Raw genomic sequence first — 21,441 nt, forward strand, 5'->3', positions numbered from 1 at the left:
CCGTTTCGGGAAAGAGGGAATATTATAGTGATTGGGAAGGAGTAAATAAAAAAGAAAAGTATTATAAGACGATCCTTTCTATTGTGGGGGAAAATAGATGTAGAGAAAGGAAGAGGATGTAGATAGTGGAAAAAGAAATGGATGAAAGAGGGTATGAGATGTCAAAAAATTAAAAGGGTAGTGAAAACATAAGAGGATGAGATCATCCTCTCTATTAGGGCTGTAAATAATCTGAGCCGGCTCGTAGAACCCTCGGAATCAGTTCGGTCAAAGCTCGGCTCGATATCGGTCAAAACTGATTCCGAGCCGATTCTGAGCCTAGGTGGACCAAATCCGAGCCGATTCTGAGCTTAGTAGAGCTCAGAATCGGAAGCTCGTTTTATTTTTTATTTTTAAATAATTATGCATTTTACAATTATTTATGTTTTTTTTAATAAAATGTTATTTTATCAATTATGATTATATTTTTTCTATATTTGATAAATATTTTATATTAGCATTTTCCTTAAAATATATTTATTTTTAATTTGATTTAAAAGTTAAAAAACTTAAAGAAAATTATGATTTAACTGAGCTCGAGTTGAACTCGAGCCTAATCTGAGCTGATTTCGTGCTTTAATTTTTAAGCTCGGAAGATTCCGAGCCGATTCTGAGCTCGAGCAAAAGATTCTGAGCCGATTCCAAGCTCACCCGAGCTCGAGCTCAAATCGGCTCGGTTACACCTCTACTCTCTATTGTGGGTGCTCTAATGGGTTGGGTTGAGTTCGGGTTGAGTCATTTTTGGGTTTAACAAAATTCAGATCGGGTCGGGTCATTTCAGGTTGGTATCATTTTTGATAGGTTATTAGTTATTACTCCGTAGTTATTACTAAGTTAGGGACAATGGATTGTGTTGAACAATACCATTCGAATCGGGTTAACCTCGGGTCCTTAGTTCTGGTTTTAGGTCGGGTTATTGTTATTTGAGTTGGGCCAGTTTCAAGTAGTAGAAGTCACCAAGTAAATGAGCATAGTATTTAGATGGGTACTTATTTAAGTTATTAGACTTGAGCATTATAATGACCAGAATTGAATCCGACTAATAATCACATTTGTTGATGTTGCTCCATGTTGCAACGCCATTCTTTTACCCAACTTCGGTGCATCCTTTCTCATCTGTATAACCACCCCGAAACCAGAACTCATCCCGCTAAGGGTAGCGACATCCACATTAACCTTCCATTTCCCCGACATAGGAGGATAGCATTTATTGGGGTGCTCCCAGTAGTACTCTTAAGAATGCTATTAGCCTCGCTCCCTGTGCAACCAATCAATTCATTCGGTAAACTTGCATTACCATTTGCCCATTTCCTTAGTATGAACATAATACTGATGAATCTTTAAAAAAAAAAAAAAAAAAAAAAAAAAAAAAAAGCGTTTTGCTGCATATTACAATCAATTTCTGAGACGACAGTTCACACGACTGTCGAAGGAATGCATGATATCGTGTATGCAAGATACGATGACAAATCCAAACTCTAAAGACAGTGAAATAAGTGATGGGCTGATTAGCTACAGACATGTAGATATCGAAATTCAGTACTTAAACACCCCAAAGTGGAAGAAGCTTAGAGTGGAAGTAGAGAATAAATTCCTTTGTTATTTCGACATTTCACTTTGACAATGTCACATGATGTCTTAACAGATATAACACTGCAACAGCATTTTAGGCAAAGACGATGATATTCACAATACACACATGACGTACACTTGATACAACTATTAGCTTGAATTTAGTTATGGAGTCTGCATCACAGTCCCGGTTTCAACAGAATTGAAATTTGCCCCAAATGCAACCTTGCAAGCAGGCCAAGACAATGAATGCAGCACAAAACTCTTGTTCTACTGCTACCTGTAGAATTATTACAAAAGGACATGAAGAGTCTATGTCTTTGTAAAGTCTAGTCTTTGTATAATACTATTCTACTATGACAAACTCATGGAGTTAAACAAACCGTTAGTTCGAGTGGTAATTTTCTCGAAGAAATGTCAAATTAAATTATCGACCCTACAGCTGAAAATTCTACGTTGCCTAAACTATTCTTATTCGATCAAAATCATAGAAAATACAAATATACACCCAAAATTCATCTACGTCAATGAAAACTTTTGATGTAACGGATGAGTTTACCGTGATAGATGGTGTAGTCGTGTAGACGTGCTTTGATTGAATTACCACAATACGAAAATCAGAGTATAATAGAATAGTAGAAGCGTAAACAAAATTCCCCATAAAAGAAAAATCAAAGAAAAATAATTAATCGGGACATAGCCAGTATATTAATAATGCGTGACGCAAACATCTACGAAGTATTTATGAAAAGTTGAATGATCAAACCTGTGGAAATTTTGATCAAGGGGCCGGCTAAGGATAGGAGAACGTTATACATGGGGCACATTTAGGATGTAACCTTGCATTGACTTCAAGTCAAGCTCCAGCAAACACAGCTGAGAAGCTCCAACTTCTTATCCTGAAGTCAAGCCGCCTGCTTCCTATAAGGCAAAATAAGCTCGTCTTTACTTCCAAGAAGAAGTTAGCGAAATGTTGTCACTTAGGATTGGAATTTATGAGAAGGAAGACACGCCACATGACATGTCCGCCTGTTTAACTACGAGACGTAGACCAGAGAATAAATCATGACTTAAATGCCTATATAAATGAAAGAGTAATCAACTTCAAGAGCATCTCACACCAACAAACTCCTGACAACATACAAAATGAAACCAATCCATCTCATCTTTGTTTTTGTAATGCAGAATATTACTGTAGCTTTATCATTCCGTAGTGTTGGCTACCCAGGCAACGAAACCGACCACAACGCGTTGTTGGCCATCAAAAGCCAACTATTGGTTCCTTCCAACGGGGGTTTAAGCTCGTGGAATGAATCAATTAATCACTGTTCTTGGGAGGGGGTTACTTGTGGGCGTAAACATAATAGAGTGACAAGACTAGATTTGAGTTCCAAAGGTATGGCAGGAACCATATCTCCTTTCATAGGAAACTTGAGCTTCCTTAAGATCCTTTACCTTTACAATAATAGTCTAAATGGAAAAATCCCCACTCAATTAGCTCATCTATCCAGGCTGCAAGAGCTATTGTTAAATAATAACACACTTGTAGGTGAAATTCCAGGTAACATATCTCGTTGTGTTAACCTCAGACTGTTTTACTTAGACAAAAACAAGCTAGAGGGAAAACTCCCAACAGGATTAGGAGCATTGTCAAAGCTAACGGAATTTAATGTGCAAATGAACCATCTGAAGGGGGTTCTTTTTGACATCATACAAAACCTTACCTCCTTAGTAAAAATAGCTGCTTCTTACAACTCATTTACAGGAACTATCCCAAACAACATTGGTAGGATACAAAATCTAATCTTCCTTGAAGTTGGAGGCAATCAACTCTCGGGCACACTTCCCAAGTCACTTTCTAATCTTTCCTCCCTTCAATTTCTTACTTTTGATTTCAATCAATTACATGGAGAACTTCCAGCAGATGTTGGCGTCAATATGCCCCGTCTCACATATTTCAATCTTGAGGGAAACAACTTCTGGGGATTAATTCCAATCACGATCCAAAACCTCACAGCTCTTGAACTTTTTGATTTCAGTGATAATAATTTTGTAGGAAATGTTCCTTCTTATATTGGGAATTTTCATAACCTAAATTATTTTTCCCTTGGAGGGAACTTCCTAGAAGGTGACATTAATTTTATAGATACACTTGTTAACTGCAGCCATTTACGTCTCCTCATTTTGGGACCGAATCATTTTTCTGGAATATTACCCAAATCTGTTGCCAATCTCTCCACCTCTTTGGAATGGTTCCTTTTACAAAATACTCCGGTAAGTGGAAAAATTCCAGAAGGTATTACCAATCTCGACAATCTTGAGATGTTATGGATGGACAATTGCAAATTAACGGGATCTATTCCTCAAGATTTCGGCAAGCTCTACAAATTGGAACAATTTGCTGTGAGCTCCAACAGATTAGAAGGTAGAATTCCCAGTTCCTTAGGCAATATATCACACTTAAGTGGGCTTTATTTAGATAACAACTTATTGAAAGAGAGTATACCGCCACATTTGGGGAATTGCCAAAGCTTGTTGTACCTGAATTTATCACAAAATGAACTCAGTGGAACCTTGGGCGATGAGCTATTTGGAGGGTCTGCTACATTTATTGCGGTGGATTTGTCTAATAATCATTTGGAAGGCTCCCTACCTTTGGAAATGAGTAAACAAAGTAAACTACTAATGTTAGGACTATATAACAATAAGTTTTCGGGTTTCATTCCAGATAGTCTTGGCGATTGTGCAGACCTTCAATACCTCTACATGGAGGGAAATTCTTTCCAGGGAAATATTCCGTCATCTTTCGCTTCTTTGGCTAGCCTCCGAGAAATTGACGTATCTCAAAATAATTTATCCGGCCCCATTCCAGAATTCTTCTCTGGATTTCACATATTATATTACCTTAACTTATCTTACAACGATTTTGAAGGAAAGGTTCCAACAAATTCAGTATTTGCAAATGCAAGTGCGGTCTTTGTTGCAGGCAATAGCAGACTTTGCGGAGGAATTAAACAGCTTCATTTACCCAAGTGCATTGAGAAGAAAAGCTCAGGAAAGAAGAAAAGAATAATGACTCGTGCCCTTAAATTGATAATCGCAGTTATTTGTGCACTAGTTGGGATTGTAGCCATAGCATCAGGGTTGTATCTGGCAAGTATCAAAAAGAAAAATACACCGCTTTCATCAGGTTCAATGATGGGGCGTGTAACCATGAAAGTATCTTACGATATGTTGCTCAAAGCAACGGCTGGTTTTTCTTCAGAGAATCTACTTGGAATAGGATCTTTTGGATCCGTGTTTAAGGGGATTTTGGATGAGAAAATGGTTGCGGTCAAAGTCCTCAACTTGGAACACCACGGTGCATCTAAGAGTTTTATGGCAGAGTGCAATGCGTTGAGGAATGTCCGTCACAGGAATCTGATAAGCATCATAACAGCTTGTTCTAGTATCGACTTTCAGAGAAATGATTTTAGAGCACTAGTGTACGAGTTCATGCCAAACGGAAGCCTAGACAAATGGTTACATGGAGGCGACAGAAACATGAGCCTTGCTCAAAGGGTGGATGTAGCGATTGATGTGGCCCATGCAATCAGTTATCTCCACCATGAGTGTGAAACTCCAATAGTGCATTGTGACTTGAAACCTAGCAACATATTGCTTGATGATGACATGGTCGCTCATGTTGGGGACTTTGGATTAGCAAGGTTTCTTACTCAACCCCGGCATCCGAATCAAAGTAGTACAATTGGAATCAAGGGCACTATAGGCTATGCTGCTCCAGGTAAGAAGAGTGTGATCATATTTATAGTTAGTCTGAAAAAAAATCAGAAATATATATATTTATAGTAAATGAAGGTTCTAAGGCTTGCCTATCTATTTACGACCCATTTATGCGTCTAAGCCTTTGTCTTTGGTTCACATATCAGAATATGGGCTCGGAAGTGGGCCATCTACAGAGGGTGATGTTTACAGCTATGGCATATTGCTACTTGAGCTAATGACAGGAAAGAGTCCGACAGACAGTATGTTCAAGGAAGGCTACAGCCTTCATATGCATGCAGAAGCGGCATTACCTGGCCAAGTCTTGCAAATTGCGGATCCATCACTTGAAGAAGATAACCTCACCGAAGAAGCCGAAGACCCAAGGGCAATCCAAGGTGAGCTTCAAAGAAGGGTGGATTGCATTACTACTGTGATCAGTGTAGGAGTGTTGTGCTCAAATCATTTGCCACAACAGAGGATGAAAATAGTTGACGCGAGAAGCAGGCTTCAATCAGCAAGAGACAACCTTGTTGGTGCTAGAAACAGGCGTAATCGTCCTACAAGAGGTATAACATTAGACATATCATGAGTTTATTGTTAAAGAATGATTCTGAAAGTTTCAAATTGCTTAGAAGTTCTATCTATTAACATTATTTGTACTTGTAGCGCTGATGATTACAGAGGCTTGACCGCCCAAGGTTGATTACAATCAGAAAACAAGTGTCCGCGAAATGAAGTCGCAAAAGAGAATTATTAGGACTTCAAATGTAAAATGCTTTTAAGTTCCTGTCAGTTTGCTGTAAACATGACTAATAAATTGTTATGTACTCTACTACTTATCATCATGTAATTATGTTTGTGTTTTCACAAAGCTACCTTTCTAGCTGGTTTGCTTCATATTGTGACTGTTCAATTCCGTGGTTTGCTTCATATGTCAGACTAGAACCTCGGAAGTTGTTATGTGCTTCATTACTTATCATGTAATTATGTATTATGTTTTATCAAGGCTACCTGGTATCTTGTGTTACGAGCATAACATTCACATAAAATGTACAATTAATTCGACACGACCTACACAAACAGGTGCTCTGAGAGGCTAATCTCAATTATGCAAATTGATGGCCGAGTTTTTTCAATCGAATTTATGCATGATAACAATTATCAATATGACCTGCAGGAACTAAGAAACAGAAATATAAATTATACCTTTCTAAATTCTTCAATTTATTTGACAGTCACGACAAGTGAAATGCATAATTTTGGGTGATCACTGATCAGTGTCAGAGTGTCATGCTCCAACCATTTGTGACGCGGATAATGAAAATAACCGACGCCAAAAGCAGGCTTCAATGAGCAAGAGACAACCTTCTGAATGCGAGAAAAAAGCGTAATCTTCCGGCACAAGGAAGTATATCAGATATTTCCGAATTCCGAGTCACGAAATATTTACAGTTACGAAGTGATTACAAGTGAAGCTAACAAGTAACAATACACAAATTCTGCTTGTGACATTAACGATTGCATACAGGAGCCTAAGGTTGATTTTTACCAAAACAATTTATGATCCGCAAACTCGACAATACTAAAATCTGGGTTTTGCTAATTAGGGTTTTGCTAATTCATTTCCTTGATTAGAACATCATCTAATTAGATGCAATGGTATTTTACAGGCAAAAAGAATTTGATTTTAAAAAAATACTTGAATTAGATAAAAGTATTCCAGAGACTTACATTTTGCCAATGTTGTCGGGAAGGTTACATTCTCCATTGCTATCAATTTGTGATCTAGGGGTTGTTTGGTTCACTATGGGAATATGAAGTTCCTAGGAAGTTAAGTTCATGTGAATTTGTAATTCATGTGAATTGTAAAAATGTTGTTTGGTTGTCATATGGGAAATGAATTCATGTGGGAAGTTGTACTTACCAAGGGGGGCTAGGTAAGCAACTTCCTACATTATGGAGGAATTGAAGTTCCCTGGGAAGTTCAAATTCCCATGAAATGGGCAACCAAACAACATCATATTTAAGCAATTCATGGGAATTTCTACTTCCCATGATTTAAGAGGACAACCAAACAACCCCCTATTGTAGACGAAAAAAGGAACATACATGACATGTACTACTTTAGATTTATTTGTTTTTGAGCATTGATGTATTTTTTGTGAACTTATGACTTTAAACTTTACTTGTTTTTGAGTATTTTTGTATTTTTTTTTTGAGTTTATTATACTGTAGTATTGGGAATGTTGTTAAGGGTTCGGATTTTTTCAGATATCTAGGATCTATTATTCAAAAACATGGGGAGTTAGACGGAGATGTGGCTCACAGAATTAAAGCGGAATGGTTGAAATGGAAGAGTGCTTCAGGGTTTCTATGCGATAAAGATATGCCCCAAAGATTAAAGGGAAAATTTTATCGCACGACAATTAGGCCTGCCCTTCTTTACGGCTCCGAGTGTTGGGCCGTGAAGCATTGTCACATTCAAAAGATGAGTGTGGCAGAGATGCGCATGTTGAGGTGAATGTGCGGACATACAAGGAAAGATCGGTTAAGGAATGAGGTGATTAGGGAAAAAGTAAAAGTGGTGCCAATAGAGGACAAGATGATGGAAAACCGACTAAGATGGTTTGGCCATGTGAGAAGGAGACCTATGGACGCACCAGTTAGGAGGCTGGAGACTTGGAGAACAGAAAAAGTCCCTAGAGGCAGAGGAAGACCGAGACAGACATGGTTGAGAGTGATAGAGCACGACATGAGAGTTCTGGGGCTTGAGGAGAGTATGGTGACGGAGAGGGCACAATGGAGGGAAATGATACATGTGGATTTTTAGTATTTGATGTTTTGACAGATTTAGTGTTTTTTTAGTTAATTTAAAAAAATTAATTCATTTATTTTTCTCCCCTTTATTACACTTTTTCACCAACCACTTTCTTATAGATTTTACCTGGTTCATTCCGGATCCTTAACTCTATTTCGGTTTTTAAAATCGTTTAAATCTCTTCTCTCGATTTAAATTTTAAGTTTTTATAAAAGAAAGACGGAATTCGATTTTAAAACCACTAAGTTCACCTTGACTTTCCATTACATTTTCGTTCCTCGTTTTTGTTTTTCATCTTCCCTTTTTTTATTCGCATTTTGAGGCGTGCGTTCACCCATGGACGGTTCGAAAAGATGATTCATGTCAGCCGACCCCAAATCATTTTGGGATTAAGGCTCTGATGTTGTTGTTGTTGTATTATACTGTAGTATACTTCGTATAAGTTAGATTATAATTTTTTCCGTTCAAACTCAAATTTAACTAGACTATGACCCCGTTCTTTTGGACTTAATTTCAGTTCTAATAAGTTCAGTTCAGTTCAGCTCTATTAAGTTCAGTTCAGTTCAGTTCAGTTCAGCTCAGTTCAGTTCAGATCAGTTCAATTCAGTTCAAAGCAGTTTATTTCAACATTAATATTATTATTCTTATTTTATATTCTTATTGTTATCATTATTATTATATTAATTTATTTACTATTGTTATTATTTTATTAAAATTTATTTTTAATATTTATATTTATTTATTAGTGAATTTTGTATATAACCCCCTTTTATGTACCAAATTTTACAAATAACCCCCTTTTAAGTCCATTTTTACAAATAACCCCCTTAAAAATCACTTAATCCTAAAAACCACCCCCTAATGTTAATTAATCTTACGATTTTTATAAAACCCGATCTATATACGATATTACAACTTAAACTTATGTAATATACCTAAACTACCCTTACCCATAACACTACCCAATAGTCCGGTACATGCCCAACAAACACACCCATTCATTAACTCATCTGATATGCGATTCTAACACCCTCCATCTATTTTAACTAACCGTAAACAAATGATAATGTCGAAGGAACTATTGTTGATTCAAAAATCTGTCAGCTGCCGCAAACATTGCAATGGTTAAGTCAAAAGAATTCGAAGTAGATAGGATAAGTGCACTCTCAAATGAACTTGTAGTACTCATTCTGTCTTTCCTGCAAATGAAAGATGTAATGAAAACATGCATATTGTGTAGGAGATGGAAATATATTTGGACTAAACTCCTCATACTTGATTTCTCTAGCTTTAATGTTTCATATTCATTACTACCCGCGTTCAAAGCATTTGTGTATCCATTGTTGCTTAATGATGCACCGTTGCTCCGTCGCTTCTCCATGGATCACTTGAATGAATTTGAGGATTTTCATGTTAATTCTTGGGTTTGGTCGGTAATGAGTCAAAATGTTGTAGAGATTATTCTCGATAGCTATCGACAAATCCCAAATCAAAATATAAACCTAAAACATAAACCCCCAAATCAATTCCCAAATCAATCAATTAAACCTATATTTCGCCAATCAATACCAAAGAGATTCTTCCAGAGCCCAAAATCTTTGACCTCAATTCAGCTTCATCAGGCTCGGAAGTTTAAAGGGTCAGTCATACGCCTTATTGGAGTGGCATTTTCGGATAAAGAGCTCGATGAAGATCATGTGGAGGCAGTGCCAAATTCAGATGAAGCGGGTGCTGATGATGGAAACTCAGGTCTTTTTTTCAATCCCAAATCCGAGAGATCAAAGTGCGCCTTTCACAGCCTTGCTATAACACCCCCGAGAACCCTTAAATCGCAGTTGCACTAGAGGAAAGTGTCGTGAAAGGAGTGTACTTCCCACAACAAGAAGCGGCAACAATTCGCAATGGGGGAAGGAGTAGCGAAATTTAGGTTTAATTGATTGATTTTGGAATTGATTTGGGGGTTTATGTTTTGATTTGGGATTTGTCGATTAACTAAAATGAGTGAATGAATGGGTGTGTTTGTTGGGTAGGGAGTGTTATGAAAGGGTAGTTTAGGTATATTACATAAATTTAAGTCGTAATATCTTATATAGATCGGGTTTTATAAAAATTGTTTGCGTAATTAATATTAGGGGGTAATTTTTAGAATTAAGTGAAATTTTAGGGGGTTATTTGTAAGAACGGACTTAAAAGGGGGTTATTTGTAAAAAATGGTACATAAAAGGGGGTTATATACAAAATTCACTATTTATTATTATATTATTATGATTAATGACAATATTAGGGTATTGTTTATTATTATTATTATTATTATTATTATTATTATTTTTTTTTTTATAATGGATGCGCGCAGCTTTCATTAAAATAAAAATAAAAGGTTTACATGAAATTGGTGGGGAGTCGAGAGGCAATCTGGGCTCCCACACCCTTAGCAATAGCAAAGCTGAGTCTAGTAAAAATGTAAGCGGCTACCCAAAACCCCGCATCCTGAGATACCGAGAATTTCTGGATCCGCTTGATCAAGACAACAGCATCCGAACCCAGCTCCCCAAGTGAAAAGAAAGAGAAAGGTAGGAAACCATAACCCGCTACCGCGCACAAATCCCCATACTTAGCACACTTTCACTGAGCAAAGATCGGGCGACAACCCGCCCGCACAAAATCGCAACCCGGTCCGAGTCAAAGGTGAAGAACCTGTCAGGTCGACGCACACATCATGCCCCATGTCCCAAGAATAAAGCAATAAATCCGCAGGACGAAGAGAGCCACCATGCCCATCAACCAAACCGATATCAACCTCCTTCCTCGCAGTAATACCAGATCTATAGCAGATGTCGAAAAGAGTGTCCCGGACAAGGTTATGCCGATGTTTAACGCCCACAGTACCAATACAAGAAACAACGTGGTCCCCAAAAACATCCCCATCAAAAACCCGAGAGCAAGCAGGACAGGGCCTAGATACCGTGAATAACGGAACACCCAGACGATACCCCATCACACTACGGTAAGTCCTCCCGTTCATAGTCTGCCCCAACCCTGAGATAGGAACCGCACGTAACCAATCAGAGGAGTGAGAACCCTACTGAGACTGCCATAAAGCAAGCTGGCGTGGTGTCAAAGAGAAAACAGACTCTGAGGCAGCAGCAACCGTCGTGAAATAAATATCTGCCAATTTCTTCATAAGTTTGGGGGAAGCAATTTCACTAGGGTGACCTAATATATCGAACCCGTAGTCGCAGAAACACTGCGCGGCATCATCAAAAGCAGGGCCAACAAATATAACACCGGAAGGGCCGAGGAGCTTAGCCTCGCAAAACCAAAGAGATCGCAAGCGGGACGCAATAAAAGCATAAAATAAAACATCTCCCGCCGCATAGACACCAAGTCCACCAAGATGAAAAGGGAATGTAGCAAGGCGCCACTGCCAATCCCCAAAACCCGGCCCTGACGCGGTGACAATACGTTCCAAGCTAGAACGCAGAGCGGCATCAAAAGGAAGATGGACAAACCCAAAAACACTAGGGGAGCAAGTACGAAGGGAGAAGTAGAGCTTAGAAATACCAGTACAAGCTCGAAGAAGAAGCAACTCACATTGCGGGTCCTTAATCCTCACAACCAAGTCCATTAACTCAATGGTCTTAGTTACTCTCGTCGCCACAATCTCACTGCTAAAACCAGGACAAGTACTGACAGGTCCTCCCAATACTGTAACACCGCGCAATGGCCGAGAAATAGAAGTGGGGAAAACCCCAGGAAGCCGGCTCCGTGGGTCCTCAACAGATCAAAAGACCTCCGTCTTGGAGACATTTAGGTGTAAACCAAAACGAGGGCCATCCAACCTAATCAAGTCCAAAACCTTCCCCACCTCCAAAGTATCACCCACAATGGTGCCATCATCTAAGTACCATGCCTGCAAAGTGAGGTCAAAAGTGTCCCGGATCTTGCAAACCAAGGGATGCAAAACCAACGCGAAAAGCAAAGGCCCCAACGGATCACCCTGCTGAACACCCTGACAAGACCACAAGCAGTGCTCCCCATAAAAAAGGCGGGCCGGGCTGGAATAAAATTAATAACATATTTATTATTATTATATTAATTAATTATTATATTACATTTATTATTATTATTATTATTAATTATCATTATTAATAATATTTATATTATACTTATCATATTTGTTTTTTAGTTATTATTATTAATATATCATATTATTTAATATATTATAATATTATTTGTATTACTATATTATTATTATATTTATTATTATATTACTATTTTATTTTTAATATTACTTATTAAATTATTATTATTATTATATTATATTATATTATATTGATATTTTATTAATAATAATAATAATGAATAATATTATTATAACGTTTATTATTATTATTGGTATTATTGTTATATTATTATTATTATTATTATTTTATTATTATTATTATTTTTCAGTTCAGTTCAGTTCAGCAATTTCAGTCCAAAAGAACAGGGCATATATGTAGCTAGTGTAGATCCTGTGCTACAGCACGGTATTTTTTAGTTTTGTTTTATAAAGAGACATTCTCATTAAATTAATTGCATAAACTAATTGTACCTTTAATGTTATAATGTACTAATATAATCCTAGTAAGAGGTAGAAAATGAAAGTTTATTACAATCAAAAGACACTTTAAGTTAAGTTATTTTTGTCTTAAACCATTTTTACTTTACTATAAAAATTAACACTATAATGATATATCATTGCATTAAACTAATTTATGACATTAAATTACAATTAAGTGATGTAAAAATGTAAAATTTAATTAAAATGCATATAAACCTTATAACAAAAACAGATATAAAGAGTATACCACGCACTTAAAAAGACGATTTACGAATAATTAGACTAATATTTTTTTTAATTAAAAAACTACATAAAAATTGTTACGTCCTTTAAAATATACACCAGATTGATGAAGGATAATATAAGAAACAGATTTACGTAATTTTAGTGTGTAAGTGATGACAATAATTATGCTAAAGACCGCATAAGAAGAAGTTTGCGTAATTTTAGAGTGTAACTGATGAAAAATAATGTCTATGAAAATGGAAATGATTGCTTAATAAATTATGGACTTTAGTGAAAAAGTCATAACTATGAATTTTAATTAAAAGATTAGAGTTTAATTATAATAATATATTAATTGAAAAGATAATAATGTAATGAAAAAAAAAATATTTGTTACCTTATTTAGTTAGATGCTTTTTGGAGGGAAAACTAAGATAATTTTTATTCTCTTAGTAGTATGGGATGGGATGTTTTTGAGCTATGTTGTAATTTTTTGAGTTTAATGTTTAAATAAATGAACTCGGAAACTTTATCGTAAAACTCATAATTTTTAAAACAAAACTCAAAAACTTTAATATAATGCTCATAAACTATAAAATTGGTGGTAGTACATCAGATGTATGGTCTACTTACTGATCATAGACCGATGACACGGGGATCTAAAAAGAGTTAACCCCAAGACAAGGACCCGAACTTACGGTTTTTTTTCCGTTAAGGATCTATACTATATTTTTTTACAGTTAAGGCACTCATTACTACTTGCCTTTAAGTCAATGCCTATTGCCGTTAAGTATTAGTCATTAAGCCCACAAGGGTGGAGTATAGTGGTTAAAACTTGGGTGAAATTCCCAGGAGACCCAGGTTCAAGCCTCCTCAAGAGCAAAATCTTGTGGAGCATTCTTGGCCTGAGTTCATGCCTAATAGATTTCGAACTTGTCATCCTCACGTAGTTTACCTGGTATACGTGGTTTGCAGGCTATCATGTACACCCGCGGGTTTACCCATTGCGCACCGAAAGTAGTGGCTGCGAGTTCTCTCGTTACCAAAAAAAAAAGTATAGTCATTAATAAGCCCACTTCCATGTTATGTTCATGGTTCACCATTAAATATACAAATTCCAAATATCCTTAGCAGCCGGACAATCCCTCAATATGCAAAGAGTTTTCCAGAGGATGGTGACAAAGGTCGTAGCAAGAAGTGTGGGAAATGGATCTGGATTTTAGAGTAGCTTTATGGGGGAGACGATCCCACAATACAAGCCAAAGGAAGAATTTGATTTTTGGCGGAGCTGGAACTTACCATAATCAGTAGAGAACAACGATAAGAGGTGGAAAAGAAGGACTGTCAGGAAGTAAAGACACGTAGGTAAGGGAGAGAGAGAGATTTTGTTGTTGAAAAAAAGATTTGAAGTGGCAAAATCATTCCTTGAGAAGGATGGAAGGGTTGTGGGTGGGTGTAGGAAAAACGAAGTCCAAAAAGTCAAAGTCATGATCCCAGATTCCCTGGTGCCATTCTTAATAATGGAATCGACAGTGGCATCAATAGTGTTACGATGACAAGGACCCTCGATAAGACTACAAAGAGGGCCTAAGAGCGTCCAACTGTGGTGCCATAGACCCAATGTTCCATCCCCAATGACTGAGAGAGCCATCAAGGGTTGGCCACCCAAGCCCAATGTTCCTCCAAATATATGAGCCTCGGAGAAAGGGTAAAGGTCTGGTGGGTTAGTAATGTATTTACTCTTTAAAGCCAAACATTTATTATTGCACACTGAATATATTCCATAAATAACTTAATAATAGTTGATAAAAAAGATTCGAACTCGACCTAACCGAAACTCTGCAAATCCAAAATTGACTCGACCCAAACCGACCTTGGTAACCCGTTTCCCGAGAAGGAATAAACAAGATATTTAAGTCACCGGAAAAGGAAAGGACCGGTGAACTTTGGACAACAATAGGTAATGGCAATAATTGGCTAGAAATTCAAGGTGTTAATTCAAATTGTTGATGATGATCAGTACATCACATAAAATGTGTCATTACCTGTAAATGTCGATGATGATCAGTACCTGACAAATTCATTAATTCAAATTGTACAATGATCATCAATCATCATCAACAATTTCGCGTCATTTGAAATAAATGTCATCTACCTGTAGATGTTGATGATGACAAGTTCAATAATTCAAATAGTATAATGATCACCATCAAGAAGTTCATCATTTCGCAAAAAAAAAAAAAAAAAAAAAAAAAAAATGTCCTCCAGAAGATGCCGAATAGGAAGCAGCATAGCATCTTACATAGTTGTTTTGCTGACAACCACTGCCAAAGACAAATAGCTAAACATGTGAAACCAGATAAACTGATAGCACAATTTAACACTTCAACACCATATTACGCAGAAGAATCGTATCTTCACAATACAGTAGTATCTAAGACTTGATAGAATCATTAGCTTGAATTTAACTATAGCTTCTTGTTCGAAATTTTAAAAAGGTTCAACCCTTGCAAGCAGGCATAGCAAATAGGTAAAAGGCAAAAGGCGACAGGGGACTACACAAGGGAGCAAGCACAACTCTGAATGCAGCACAGAACTCTTGTTTAACTGTTGGGTTTAGAATTATTACAGAAGAAAATAAAGAGTCAAAGTCTTTGTAAATTACAATAGGACGGACTCACAGACTTAAATATCGACTCTACACAAGGACTTAAATATCGATTCAATGAACTCTTCCATTTTCTCAGAGTAATTACATTATTGATTGTACTGTAAGCCACTGCACCAGCAATGCAGAACATGCTGAATGCTACTGAAAATTCCACATTCACAATTTCACATTGATAATACAAATACCGAAATTAGAGTATAAGGAGTCAAGTTCTGATTACACAAATATGGAAATCAGAGTACGACAACGAGAAAATTTCACATTCAAATTCTTGTAATCCCAACTTCTTGCCAAGCTCTAACAAGCACGGCTAACAGCCAAGAGTCCCCCGGAAAAAAAGAAAAAAAGATACAACTCCTTGACAATTATTACTAGAAAAAAAGATACCACTCCTTCCGAAGGACACAACAAATTTTCTTATTATTAATGCATACTATTCTTTCCAACAAGCAGCTCTTATTTCTGAGTTAGACAACTCACATTATAGTACCCTGCCTTGCATGCAAGTGAATTCCAAATTACTTGGAATAATGTTTATGCAAAAGATAGGACATCGTGAGACAGTTTCCTATAATAGTATAACTTCATACTCCTAAGACGATTTTGCGTAAATATAATTATAAACATGGAAAAAAGTAGTTATAAAATTGTATCCGTTTTACATTATACAGTATAAAACCACCTTATTACTTAAGTAGCCAAACTTATACGTAACAAACATGTAGGGAGTATTTATGAAAAGTTGAATGATCAAAGCTGAAGAAATGTTGATCAAGAGATCGGCTAACGATAGGAGAACATCATACATGGGGCCTCAATTTAAGCTGCCTGCTTCCTAAGGCAATATAAGCTTGTCTTTACTTAGGATCGGAATTTATGAGAAGTAAGACACGCCACATGACATGTCGGCCTGTCAGTTTCATAGAACAAACAGCAACCAAAATGGAGTGGTTACATAAATAAAGCTAAATCCTTTTCATGCAATGTTTTATTAAAATTAATCAGATTTCAAAATAAAACTGGAAAATTGCTTACAGAGATCCGAACCTGCGCAGCTGCATTGTGCACAGAGTGACGGACTAGTGTGGTATCGAACATTAAAAACAATAGAAAAACAGAAGAATTGAGGTGCTTGTCAACAGTTGATCAAGTCATTAACACAACTGCTTTACTACATAAACACTCTTTCCAGAGTAATTACGGCAGTGATGATGTCAATTCTTCCGAAGAAAGAGCAAACACGATCTTTTAAGTGTCTCTGGACAAAGTTAAAAAAAAAAAAAAAGATACCCAGAATTATTCGTGTCACCTTAAAGTACCATCTTCCACAATTATTCGTGTCATTCGGAATAAATGCCTTGACGGTCATCAGGAAGATGCCAAGCAGGAAGCAGTATCACACCTTAACGCATGGAAAAAAGATCAAACATGTGCATAGACAGTTTAGGATCGTGATTTGATTACACGACAAACTATATATAGGGTAAAATGCGAGTATTAAACAAGCCATACCGCTGGCCATGTCCATAGAGAAAATGCCACAAGGTCTGGTGTGTCTTCCATTTTTCCAGCTCCTTGAATTCCGATCATAGATGGACCCTATATCGTAAAATACTTTCGAGTTGACACCATTTCACTGATTTTTTATATTTTAAACATTATCTAGAGGTTCGGCAATGAGAAGAGAATAAATCATGTAAAATAACGGTTAAGTGTTTACCCTAGTAAATGGTGCAAATACCCTTGGTTAACTACGAGACGTAGACCAGAGAATAAATCCTCATTTAAAATGCCTATATAAATGAAAGAGTGATCAACTTCAAAAGCATCTCACACCAACTAACTGCTGACAATTCTACAAAATGAAACCAATCCAAAATAAAAGTCCAAGTTTTATTTCAACCCTATGTAACAAGGCAGCCTTTCTTCTCATCTTTGTTTTTCTAATGCAAAGTATTACTATAACTTTATCATTCCGTAGTGTTGGCTACCCAGGCAACGAAACTGACCACACGGCATTGCTGGCCATCAAGAGGCAAATATTGGATCCTTCCAACCGGGTTTTAAGCTCGTGGAATGACTCAATTCACCACTGTTATTGGGACGGGGTTACTTGTGGGGATAAACATAAAAGAGTGACTGTACTAGATTTGAGTTCTAGAGGTTTGGCAGGAACCATATCTCCTTTCATAGGAAACTTGAGCTTCCTTAAGATCATTAACCTTTACAATAATAGCCTATATGGAGAAATTCCCAATCAATTAGGTCATCTAATCAAGCTTCAAGAACTACGGCTATATAACAACACACTTGTAGGTGAAATTCCATCCAACATATCTCGTTGTGTTAACCTGAGACTGATTACCTTAGGCTACAACAAGCTAGAGGGAAAACTCCCACAAGGATTAAGAGCATTGTCAAATTTTGAAGACCTTTATGTGTACAATAACTATCTTACGGGTTCCCTTTTTGACAACATACAAAACCTTACTTCTTTAGTAAAGATAGATGCAAGTGACAACTCATTTACAGGAACTATCCCAAACGGCATTGGTAGGATGCAAAATCTAATCAACCTTATAGTTGGAGACAATGAACTCACGGGCACACTTCCAACGTCCCTTTTCAATCTTTCCTCCCTTCAAATTCTTGATTTTATGAACAATGAACTACACGGAGAACTTCCCCCATATATTGGTTTCACTTTTCCTAGTTTGAAATTTTTAAGCCTCACGGGAAACAACTTCTCAGGATTGATTCCAATCACAATACTAAACATCACCACATTTGAAGTTATTATACTTGGTGACAATAGTTTTAGCGGAAGGGTTCCTTGTGATTTTGGGAATTTTCACAGCCTAAGTATTTTATCTTTTTCGGAGAACTACCTGGAGGGTGATATCAACTTTATAACCACACTAGTTAACTGCAGCCAATTAAGTATCCTAGATTTGGGAACAAATCACTTTTCTGGAATAATACCCAAAACCGTTGCCAATCTCTCCACCTCTTTGACATGGCTCAATATCCAACATAATCCGATAACTGGCATGATTCCTCAAGGTATTACCAATCTCATCAATCTTCGGATATTAGGTCTGGATAGATGCAACTTAACGGGATCTCTTCATGAGGATTTCGGGAAGCTTCACAAATTGGAACAACTTCAGTTATCGGGCAACAAATTAGAAGGTAGAATTCCGAGTTCTTTGGGCAATTTATCACTTTTGAGTAAGCTTATTTTAGATGACAACATATTGGAAGGGAGTATACCTCCACATCTAGGGAATTGCCAAAGCCTGTTGTTCATGAAATTGTCATACAATGAACTTAATGGAACCTTGTGGAATGAGCTATTTGAAGGATCTGCTTCATTTGTTGGAGTAGATTTGTCTCATAATCATTTGGAAGGCTCCCTACCTTTGGAAATGAGTAAACAAAGTAACCTACAAACCTTAGTACTGTCTACCAATAAGTTTTCAGGTGTCATTCCAGATAGTCTTGGCGACTGTCCTGATCTTCAAAACGTGTACATGGATGGGAATTTTTTCCATGGAAATATTCCAGAATCCCTGGCTTCTTTGGCTAGCCTCCGAGAAATTGATTTTTCTCGAAACAATTTATCCGGCCTAATTCCATCCTTCTTCTCTAAATTACACCAATTGTACTACCTTAACTTATCCTACAATGATTTTGAGGGAAGGGTTCCAACAAATTCAGTATTTGCAAATGCAAGTGCGTTCTTTGTTGTTGGCAATAACAGACTTTGTGGAGGAATTGAACAGCTGCATTTACCTAGATGCATTGAGAACCGAAGCATGAAAAGGATTAAGGTGATAATTCCAATCATCAGTGCACTTGTTGGGGTGGTGGCCATGGCGGCAGGGGCCGTAGGGCTCTACCTGATATGTATCAAAAAGAAAAAGACACCTCTTTTATCAGGTTCGATGGTGGGAAATGTAACCATGAAAGTGTCTTACGACATGTTACTCAAAGCAACATCTGGTTTTTCTTTAGAAAACCTAGTCGGGACAGGATCTTTTGGATCTGTGTTTAATGGGATTTTGGATGGAAAAATAGTTGCCGTTAAAGTTCTCAACTTGCAACACCGATTTGCATCTAAGAGTTTCATGGCAGAGTGCAACACGTTAAGGAATATCCGTCACAGGAATCTGATAAGCATCATAACAGCTTGTTCTAGTATCGACTTTCAGAGAAATGATTTTAGAGCACTAGTGTACGAGTTCATGCCTAATGGAAGCCTAGACAGATGGTTACATGGAGTCGACAGAAACATGAGCCTTGCTCAAAGAGTGGATGTAGCAATTGATGTGGCCCATGCAATCAGCTATCTCCACCATGAGTGTGAAACTCCAATAGTGCACTGTGATTTGAAACCAAGCAACATATTGCTTGACAATGACATGGTCGCTCATGTTGGAGATTTTGGATTAGCAAGGTTTCTTACTCAACCTCGACATCAGAATCAAAGTAGTACAATTGGAATCAAGGGCACTATAGGCTATGCTGCTCCAGGTAAGAATAGTGTGACTCCTAACTATAGTTTGTCTGACAAACACCATGTAGTACCATTGCAAATATATCTATCTATTAACTATTCACCAATTTTGTGGCTAAGCATTGTCATGGGGTTCACATGTCAGAGTACGGACTCGGAAGTGAGCCATCTACAGAAGGTGATGTTTACAGCTATGGGATACTCCTACTTGAGCTAATGACAGCAAAGAGTCCAACAGACAACATGTTCAAAGAAGGCTACAGCCTTCGTCTGCATGCAGAAGCAGCATTACCTGACCAAGTTTTACAAATTGTAGACCCATCACTTGAAGAAGATAATCTCACTGAAGAAGCCGAAGACCCAAGGGAAATCCAAGATGAGTTTCAACGAAGAGTGGAATGCATTACTACTGTGATCAGTGTCGGAGTGTGGTGCTCAAATCATTTGCCACAACAGCGAATTAAAATAGTTGAAGCGAGAAGCAGGCTTGAATCAGCAAGAGACAAACTTGTTGGTGCTAGAAACAGGCGTAATCTTCCTGCAAGAGGTATATCATCAGACATATCATGAGTTTATTATTAACGAATTATTCTTGACGTTTCAATTTGCTTAAGAGGTATAACATAACATTATTTCCTTTTGGTAGCGCTGATGTTTACAGGGGCCTGACCGCCAAAGGCTGATTTTAATCAGGATAACAAGCGCCCCATCAAATGAAGTCTCAGGATAGAATTATTAAGACTGGGAATCAATTAGCCATAGTTGAATGTAAAATGCTACTCCGTATCAAGTTTCAGTCAGTCTGCTGTACTATACATGACTAATAAATTGTTAAGTAATGTACTACTTATCATCGTGTAATTGTGTACTCGTATTTTGTTTTTTCTCAAAGCTGAACATCAACATAGTTACCGTTAATTCACACTGACCTTGACAAAATAATACTCCCTCCGTTCCGTTCATTTATTTAGCTTAATTAAAGTACCCATTCACAAAGATAAGAATAAGAAAAGGTAAACAAATGAATTAGACAACACAAAAGGAGTACTACGAGAAAATCCACATTTTTATTGCTTATTTTTAAAATTATATGCATTATACGAGTTACATTCACCAAATCTAAACCCAGGAACTTTAAAAAAAAATTGCAGAATTTTTAGTCTTACAATAAATAAAAATTATAAAAAAAAAAAAAAAAAGAAGGAAAAAGCGCACCTTCTATAATCTTC

General features: G+C 37.0%; 2 protein-coding genes and 1 long non-coding RNA gene across 3 annotated transcripts in view; 2 read left to right on the forward strand and 1 right to left on the reverse strand.

The window, feature by feature from the left end:
* Window positions 1–1,597: 1,597 nt before the first annotated feature.
* Window positions 1,598–21,441, reverse strand: part of LOC141605033 (uncharacterized) — a 69,950-nt gene continuing 50,106 nt past the window's right edge. Inside the window, exons 3-5 of the long non-coding RNA XR_012526267.1 lie at window positions 5,688–5,933; window positions 2,378–2,532; window positions 1,598–1,891 (exon numbers count right to left, since the gene is read on the reverse strand). This is a non-coding gene — a long non-coding RNA (uncharacterized LOC141605033). The remainder of the gene's footprint in view (window positions 1,892–2,377; window positions 2,533–5,687; window positions 5,934–21,441) is intronic.
* On the forward strand, window positions 2,552–5,683 carry LOC141606913 (uncharacterized; the record flags this gene model as incomplete). Its single annotated transcript, XM_074426299.1, has 2 exons — window positions 2,552–5,395; window positions 5,541–5,683. Coding segments are annotated over exons 1-2 (2,781 nt in total), but the record flags the coding sequence as incomplete, so codon positions are not given.
* On the forward strand, window positions 16,266–21,093 carry LOC141605021 (uncharacterized). The gene is made up of 3 exons (XM_074423651.1): window positions 16,266–20,229; window positions 20,358–20,759; window positions 20,859–21,093. Exons 1-3 carry the CDS (start codon window positions 17,556–17,558, stop codon window positions 20,879–20,881), a joined length of 3,099 nt encoding a protein of 1,032 aa, XP_074279752.1. The 5' UTR covers window positions 16,266–17,555; the 3' UTR covers window positions 20,882–21,093.

Source organism: Silene latifolia, chromosome 10, assembly GCF_048544455.1.
Source record: "Silene latifolia isolate original U9 population chromosome 10, ASM4854445v1, whole genome shotgun sequence".
In the NCBI taxonomy this organism is placed as follows: Eukaryota; Viridiplantae; Streptophyta; class Magnoliopsida; order Caryophyllales; family Caryophyllaceae; genus Silene; species Silene latifolia.

Excerpts from the sequence above, each read along its gene's own strand:
- LOC141605021 (XM_074423651.1), top strand. The coding sequence starts at position 17,556 with ATGAAACCAATCCAAAATAAAAGTCCAAGTTTTATTTCAACCCTATGT. Across the intron at positions 20,230-20,357 it reads TATAGGCTATGCTGCTCCAG|AGTACGGACTCGGAAGTGAG; the intron begins GTAAGAATAGTG and ends TTCACATGTCAG. Across the intron at positions 20,760-20,858 it reads GCGTAATCTTCCTGCAAGAG|CGCTGATGTTTACAGGGGCC; the intron begins GTATATCATCAG and ends TCCTTTTGGTAG.